The sequence below is a fragment of the Panthera uncia genome, chromosome F2 (genome assembly GCF_023721935.1).
Source record: "Panthera uncia isolate 11264 chromosome F2, Puncia_PCG_1.0, whole genome shotgun sequence".
NCBI lineage: Eukaryota > Metazoa > Chordata > Mammalia > Carnivora > Felidae > Panthera > Panthera uncia.
The window spans coordinates 19,253,808-19,262,651 of NC_064812.1; the positions used below are offsets into that span (position 1 = coordinate 19,253,808).

An 8,844-nucleotide genomic window follows, 5' to 3' on the forward strand; every position below is an offset into this window, starting at 1 on the left:
TGTGGTATATATATATATATATATATATATATATATATATATATATACACACACACACATAAATACATACACAATGGAGTATTACTTGGCAATCAAAAAGAATGAAATCTTGCCATTTGCAACTACATGGATGGAACTGGAAGGCATTCTGCTAAGCAAAATTAGTCAGTCAGAGAAAGACAAATATCATCTGACTTCACTCATATGAGGACTTTAAGAGACAAAACATATGAACATAAGGGAAGGGAAACAAAAATAATATAAAAACAGGGAGGGGGACAAAAGAGAAGAGACTCATAAATATGGAGAACAAACAGAGGGTTACTGGAGGGGGTGTGCGAGGGGGGATGGGCTAAATGGGTAAGGGGCACTAAGGAATCTACTCCTGAAAACACTGTTGCACTATATGCTAATTTGGATGTAAATTTAAAAAAAATTAAATTAAAAATAAAGAAAAAATAAGCCATATTCTTATTACGCAACTAAGTGTTTTATGGAAAGATTAAATGTACATATGGGAAACATTCTATGAAAATATGTTTCCAACCTCAGGGATAGAATTGGAAAACACAATTAGAGTGACTGTTAGATGCTAAAATAATGTATAACCTTTATGCTGTGTTTTTAAAGGTGTTATTCCTAATGGAGGTGCATTTTTGCCACATGTTGTATAAATAAGTTGTTTCTTGTTATTCTTTAGGAGCTAAGTATGCTCCTAATTCCAGATGCATCCATTACACTTAATAAAAACAATTCAGGTATTTAAAAATAATAATAATAAAATAAAAAAGTAAAATCAAATCAACTGTGGTTCTGCACTGCGCTCCATCACTTGCCAGCAGGAGGCTGAGACTTGTTCAGTGAGGAAGTCCAACTTTTGCTGGACTTGCTTATGGCCCCAGGCCCAGAGCTGAATGTGAGTTGCCTCTAAGAGTCAAAGATTCCTCACGGGAAAAGCCAGAATAAGCTAGAAACATTAGAAAACATGTTCCTTGCTTAAAGAGGAGAGGTTTAATCTTCTCCTTTTTATTTTTGCTCACCTTTCCCTCTTTCCAGCTAAACTAAGGGGCAACATTGACACTGGCCCCAGGGAAGAGGTGCTAACTGTTCTGTAAGCCAATAGTCAAGGTGCTGGTGCTAGCTTTGGGCTGGGAGTTCTTATCTGTCAATAAGAGAAGACAAAGATTGAAAAGGAAGACGAATGGGCAGTAATGAGTACCCTACCACTCTTAGAGCAAATCCCACTCACTCCCCTTCCTGCCGAGGCTCTCCAAGGACGTAGAAGCACAAACTGGACATCGTCACACAGATTTATCCCAGCTGCTTCCGCCTCTGTCTCGAGTGTGCTTTCCTCACTCAGGATCAGGGGCAATGAAGGTACAGTAATAGGAAGCGATTTAAGGGGGTAGTGAGAAGAAAAGACAAAATAACTCTGCCTCCCTGAGTTCTAACTGGGCAGTTTTCTGCAAGTGGCTTTCCAGGCATTTTAATGGGAAGTTTCATCATCCAGCATTTGCTTTCAGTCTGTTCTACACCATGGTTGTTATTGTTTATTTTATTTTTTTCTGATTGCAGCTTTGCCTTTGAAGATGGCCAACAGCAGAGCAGGAATGATCCTCAAGTTTTGTCCTTAGTGCTCTCAGCGACACCCCTCTCTCACTGCCGAGCCACAGAGACCCAGATACTGCTGCTGCTCCAGAGAGACTCGGTGCTTCATGAAGGTGCTCTGTGTCCGGATCTGCCACGATGGCCATGAACACTGGTTCCGGACCTCCTCCTTTACAGTGCTGTTATGTAACTATCTCATCGCTTTGGACGTTTCACTTTCCTTAAGCTCCCAGATATTTGACTAAATACATCAGAGCCACCTAAGTAACTGTTTTCACCCACTTGTCCTTCCTTCTCCAACTGTCTCTGAGGAACACCCATTTGTTTTCCCGGCCCAGGGTAAGTGTCATGCCCCTGACGCCACTATATCCTTCCCTGACCTCTAGGTGGATGATCTAGGAATTGCCTCCTTTAGCTATTAAAAGTCTCTCCTCTTCTGGATCCTTCCCCTTTGGTCGTAGTAATGGACAACCCTCTCTAGGCTGAGCACAGCACATGGCACATAGCAGGTCCTCAGGTAAGATGTGTGCTCAAGTAATATCTTATTAAATAAGATATAGGCAGTCCCCCCACCCCTGCAAGCAGGGCAACCATGTTACACAATTCCAGGAGGCACCAGTATATTCTATTCTGTGTGAACGGCACCCCCTCAAATTATACGCTGAAATAGCATTGTCCTTTTCTAAAACAATTGTCACAGAATTTGTGTAATATTTTTAAAACATGACCCTATAAGAATGAGTACCTCCCGAAAAGTGGATTACTTAGAAATAAGTCCATTTCTATCCAAGAATTTTTCAAAATAGGAATGGGATGCATTCTGAAAGTTTTGCCTCCAGATTGAAGGAGGGAGGACAATAAAATCCACATGTAGATATTTTATCACTTTATTATAGCTCTAAGGCTGTTCATTCTCTAAAAGAAAACATGTTTGAAGGAATAGCAAAATTTTTATTAAAAGCCTGTGTTGGTATAAAAAGAAAAAAAAAGTAGCGTTAAAAGAAAAAAAAAAGTCAATTTTTAAAAGAAAGTATTCCCAAACCAAATGATCCAAACACCAATACGATACGTTTGATTTGGGAGTTCTTTGCCAAGACTCGTCTCCCTGCATAGATAAACCAAGTAAATTCCCTGCACCAAATCTTTAGAATTGCCATTTTCAGAGCTTCAGGAATCACGAAAGAACCTAGATGTGCAACGGAGCAGGATCTTAGCCTAAGCCCTTTGCCAAAACATATAAATACTTCTAGACACTCTTTGTACATTCACAAGAAACCTACATAAATCTAACTTTTATAGAGAATGCCTCCTTTAGATACGGTTACTTGGATATGATTTACAGACTGAGTAGTTCCATTTAATGGGCAGAGACTAAACAGATTTTAAGCAAATGAAAGTTTGATGTAATAAAAAAAAAAGAACATGGAAGGAATTGAAGGCCCCACACCTACATGTCTATAGGAAAAACAATTTCCTTATTCTTGAGCCGTATAACTACCCTGAGCTAAAGGCGGATCTTGTTTGAGTAGAGACGTGAGTCTTTCAGCCGGTCATTTGCCAACCCAGTGGGTAAGTTGTACCAACAATAACCAGGGCATGCCAAATGTGTTGTCCTTCATTGGATCGGATCCAAGTAGTTGCCACTCCATATAATTCAGTCTTGATAGAATTTGTGGAGCTACCCAAATCCTAAATCAGAGACCATTTAAGAAAGACTAGCCATTGCTGAAAATTTAATGACTTCCTATTGCTTCCTGATAAAGCACAAAATTCTTAGCCTAAAAATAAAATATTTACTTAAATTTGTGTTTACTTCCACAGCTTCATTTCTTGACAATCTGCCCAGATCTGAGTGTGTACGTACATGATACGCACGCACACATACACACACTGTCCTCTACTCTCCAGCCACCCTGAGCTCTTTGCAATACTGGAAATGCCCCACCTTCTCTTCATCACCACACCTTTGTGCATGCTGTTCTCTGCTTGCAGTAGCTTTCCTATCCTCATGCACCTGGCTAATTTCTATCTCTCATTTGAGGCTCAGCCCTGATGGTGCCTCCCCCCGGAAGCTTTTCCCAACCCTCCAAGTCTGGCTTAGTTATCTATTCTTTGTAAATACTCTCATCAGGCTCTGCAAATACCCCCATTATTGCATGTATTACAGTTTCTTATTTGGTGATATTTTCTTCCACTGAACTATAAACTCTTTGAGGATAAGAACCTTAAACCTGGCTCAGGGAAAATGTGCTGGCTAAACAAACACTGGGTGTTAACTCATTCCTCTCCTGACCATCCTTATAATTTCTTTCGCTGCTGTCCATGTGAACAGGTTAAAAGAAGGGATAAGTGACAACTGTTAAATAAATAAAAAATACTGTAGATAGCATAGTACTTAAATTTCAACCTATATGATCCATATGAACCTATATGATCCTTCCTTTATGTTTATGCCTTGAGAATTTGAAAAGAACGGGAAAATCTGCTAAACCAATGCACACAATTCAGTGCAAATTATATTCAGGTTATGGGAACATTCAGAAAAAGGTGTTGCTCATTTGGAAAGGTTTGATAAAAGTTCTCAGGTTTTGATGAAACTAACGGACATAGAAGATAGGGAAATAGACACAGGATAGTGGGATATAGATAGACAGAAGGGATAATAAGGGGGGAAAAAACAACCTTGTTTGATTTTGTTGCATAGAAAAGAATGCCTTGGTAAGGAATCTACTGTGCTAACAACCTCGGGCAGGTCCTTACCCTCTGGCCTGGAGAGCCATCACGTCCTGGTGAACCAATGCCTCCTGGGATACCCTAGGTAGAGCAAGGACCAAAAGAAGTCAGAGTCACGGAAATTGGCAATCAATTGCCTTTCCACCCAGCTTCCCTCAAATAGAGTAAGGCCTCCAAACAAACCTAATAGCATAAAGGCAAATGAAGAACCCTGAAGTTATTTATGGGAAAGAAATTCCCCCCCCCCCAGGCTTGTCCTCAAGAGCATCAGTATGATGCTCAGTGGGGGCTAACATAAATGAATGCAGGCTAACAGTCTTTAATACAGAAACCACCTATTGCTAAAATTAAAGCTGACTTCAGAAGCGACAGCCTTTATTTTGCCCCTTTGCAATGCTCTAGACCTAAGAGCACTTTTTAGCAGATGACGATAATAATAATAATAATAATAATAATAATAATAACAGTAATAATACCTGTGGACCAGGAAGGCCAGTTTCTCCTTTTTCTCCTTTGGCACCGGGCATTCCCTGAATATCCAAAATTACACAGGGTTAAGTTCACATAGGGTAAGTTCTTAGTCTCTTCATCTTCTCCATGGACTGTTCTAACGTTTTTACCACTAACTTGCTTTTACATTAACATCCAATACAGCATATTTCACTTCTCACATCCACTACCCCATGTATGTAAGCATTCCTATGGAGTTGAACATTTATACAGCAGAGCAGTTCAAACACAGAACATACAGTCTGCTACGGCTAAGCCCATCCCGGAGATAGATGAAGGAGAGATTGGACAGTTCAATACCATTTATGGTTTAGATTTTTAAAGTTCGTATCTATAGAGTTTTGGCTTTGTTTTGGCTAGAAATATATAAAAATGGAGAAGCAAACACAGACTCTGGCACATAGCAAGACCTTACCAAAGGCTTAGTAGTAGTAGTAATTACATATCTGGCATGCTAATGCTTTCTAACATGTGAAAATAACCCTGGAGCAGAAAACTTCTCAGCCAGGGAGATACAATCGTATGCCCAGAAAGATTGTGAAACGTGTGCTTAAAAGGCTTGTTGGCTTCAAATATTAATTTTAATTAATAGAAGTTGGTTTTATTCTTTAAACCTAGATCCTAGCAAGATTAATGAAAACCAGGAAGTTGCATTAAATTTGCTTTCAGTGATACGAACAGCTTTTACAAAGTGCCTAGATAAAGTACACTGTCTATAATCTAAAACTTCGACTAAGTGCGTTGTACTTTGATGCCCACTGAGATAAAAATCATAAATATATGATGAATCTGTATCCATGATTACTACAAAGACATAATGAACAACCTAAATTTGTGTAGCATTTGTTACTTTCTAGATTTTATTCCATCTGTTAAGGACTTGATCCAACAAGAAAAAGGACAATACATGTCACAGCCCTGATTCTCTTCTATAGACAAATTGCTTATGGATATGCTTACTCTGAGTGGAGGCATCTATTTGTAAAAGACACTCGTCATTTAACAACAATAACAACAAAACTGGCTGATGAATGAACTCTCAGTAACTACTTCCATTTCTCAATTTTTATTTTTAGGAGTAGGAAGGAACTGAGGCTCATTATAAAGGTTATAGAAGACAAAAGTTCATCTGTGACTCATGAAAAAGTGATCACAATACAATCCACCCAAATGTCTACACACAACTCACAGGCATTCCCTGAATGGACAGACCACTTGGTCCTTGGGGTCCAGGGGGACCCTGAGGTCCCGGAAGGCCTATTTCACCCCGAGGGCCCTCTGGTCCCTGGAACACAAGAGAAAAAAGTTATTCCAGAGGTAAGTTAGATGCTCAGTACTCAAAAGATATTTCTGCTTAGAGCACTTATGATTTATTTCTTTAAATAAATTTCCCTAAGACACAGAACACTGATAGGATGGCAAGACAACATGCTTCAAAGGGTGCACCTCCCAGGTAAGATGTCATCAGGAAACCAAAAGAGTAAACACATAGGGGTTGCTACAACTTTAATTGTTTGCTTCCATAAATAAGAAAGCTGTGCCAACTATGTGAGTAACTAGACCCCCCATACTCCATAACAAATCCAAAAGACAAAAGTGTTTCAAGACCACCCTCCTGGTCTGTGCAGGTTCATACCATCTAGCTGACCTACGTTCTCTCCACCTCCACAGCTGTCAGCCACTCATCTCAGGGGCACGCCTACATTACTGAAGACTTTGCACCCAGTCCGTTTCTTCCTCACCTTGATCCCACCACCGCTCTGTGCCTCTTGACTGTCTGCTTAATGACCTGTCCTCAGCGCAATATTACTTGATTTTCTTTCTTCTCGGGATCAGGCACTCCTTCATATCAGCAACTGTTATTTCTGTAGTTTGGACCTTGTGGTTTAGCTAAAGCTATACCACCTCTGTAATCTCCGATCCAGAAAAACTACCTCAACCTCTTCCTTCCCCTCTCTGGTTCTGTGACTCCAGGGAAAACTAGTATAAGTTAAGACTTCCAACACTGGCTATCGTATTAAATGGGAGACTGACGATTCCAATACTTGAGACAAGCAATACAGAAGTGGGGATAAATAACGAGCGCAGTCTAAGTTCTAGGTGCATGGGAATAGCCATGGGGACATGTCCAGTAGTCTGGGGATCAAGAGAGATCTGAGCCGGATTGGATTTTGGAGTAGTTCAAGGTGTGTTTGTGGGTGAGGTTATGAGATGAAAAGTGGGTAGAAGGGAGAAGAAGAAAGAGCAGTGTAGGAAAGGCCAAAGGGGGAGAACATTTCAAAGAGAGAGGTGTTCAACCATGCTGGATGCTGTAGAGATCTCAAGTAAGACAGGAATTAAACCATAGCCTGCGGATTGGATTACAAGGAGGTAATTGGTGGCCTTCATGACAATTTTACAGAATTCTTATAGGAACAGAAATCATCTGCAGGTTAAGTATGATGCTGGTTGTACAGAAATGGAATTATACACTATACACTTCATTGGTTCTTGCCTCTTTTGTGTGGCAGAGTGTTGTTGAGGTTCATACATTTCATTGCATGTTTCCATAGTCTGTTCCTTTTGATTTGTGAGTAGTATCCACTGCATGAATATAGAAAATTGTTCATCCACCTGCAGGCGAATACTTGAATTGTTTTCAGTTTTTTGCTATTGTGAATAAAGGCGCTATGAATATTTATGCACCAAAAAAAAAAAAGAACTATTTTATAAGTAGAATGCAGAAACTGAATGAAAACTATTCTTAAAAGAAACATAGTATATAACAGGAGGGGAGACCAAGGTAGCTAGATTTAAAAATATGGAAGAGACAAGCTGGTAATTGACAAATATTAGTTAATACTTGCAATCATTTAATCATATGTCACTTAAATATATTGAGGAATGGAGAATGGAGCAGAAAGGCAGCAAATAAGGGTCTCATTTCATTCTGGACGGTAGGAGACAAAGACAACTCAGAGAGATCAACAGCATGGCTGCTTTGTGGTTCTAAATTCTTTTTATCTGCTTGCTACAACTGAAATATGGAGCCACAAAATGGAAAATAATACAGAGTGGGGCTTTCCAAGTGGAAGGTATACTTTATCTGTTCCTCCACTACCACATTGGTGGACATGTGAGCATCCTTTGTCCAACAAGACCTTTTCCTAAAACCACTTCATATTTGTATCTGTGATTCATCAATATCATTATATAAAAATAGCCACATCAGTAGTGGTCCAGTGGTCTAATAAATGGATTATTAGAGGTAAGGGGTAAATGTTGGGATCATCAAACATCTTTGAACACCTAATGTGTCTTCAGGATCAGAAACACCATCCAGAGGGAACGTTGGAAAGACAATGGGATTGTGCTGGGATCCCAATGGGAACAGGAAGCCAGAATGTACATGGGCTCTTGGGCACTGCCCTGGGGTGGAACCGAGGAAGACCCACTGTATTGCTGTCTGAGAAGAGGCCCTCAAATCACTAGCCTTCCTTGTAGCACCATAAGAAACATCAAGTCTATGCCTAAGATATGTGTCACAATCTCAGAAATTTCAACAAACAAAAAAGGAGATATCTCATGGACTGAGTCTTGAGTTGACTAGTGCTTGATTATTCTCAGTCTTCTTTCATTTACTTCTTCCCCCCCACCCCATATTATCTCTCACCTTGCTTCATTTGTTTCCAATTTTATAGTAAACATTTTTGCAATGTTCTCTTCACCATGAATAAATACCATGCAAATTTAGTAAGTGACCAAACAAGTCAGTGAGTCAAGCAAGGAGGGTGGAGGGGAGATCATGTGGGGCGACAGGGTGAACATGAAACAAGGAGTCAAATAATAGAGGGCCTTGAATGCTGTGCCAAGGAAGGTGAATTGTATTCTCAAGGCAATAACATATGACTACAAGTTTAAAAGTATGATATGACCTATCAGAAATTTAAAGAAATAAATCTGGGGGCAGATGTGAAGAATCAGTCAGAAAATCAAAATTACTAGAGCCAGGAG

The 8,844-nt window shown here is 39.8% G+C and overlaps 1 protein-coding gene across 5 annotated transcripts in view; it reads right to left on the reverse strand.

Annotated features, from left to right (window-relative positions):
• The window catches only part of COL14A1 (collagen type XIV alpha 1 chain), a 211,034-nt gene that overhangs the window by 47,230 nt on the left and 154,960 nt on the right, over positions 1-8,844 (reverse strand). For all 5 annotated transcript variants that reach the window (XM_049632956.1, XM_049632953.1, XM_049632952.1 and 2 more), the window contains exons 38-40: positions 6,041-6,136; positions 4,818-4,871; positions 4,369-4,422 (exon numbers count right to left, since the gene is read on the reverse strand). In XM_049632956.1, coding sequence (XP_049488913.1) covers positions 4,369-4,422; positions 4,818-4,871; positions 6,041-6,136 — 204 coding nt within the window. The remainder of the gene's footprint in view (positions 1-4,368; positions 4,423-4,817; positions 4,872-6,040; positions 6,137-8,844) is intronic.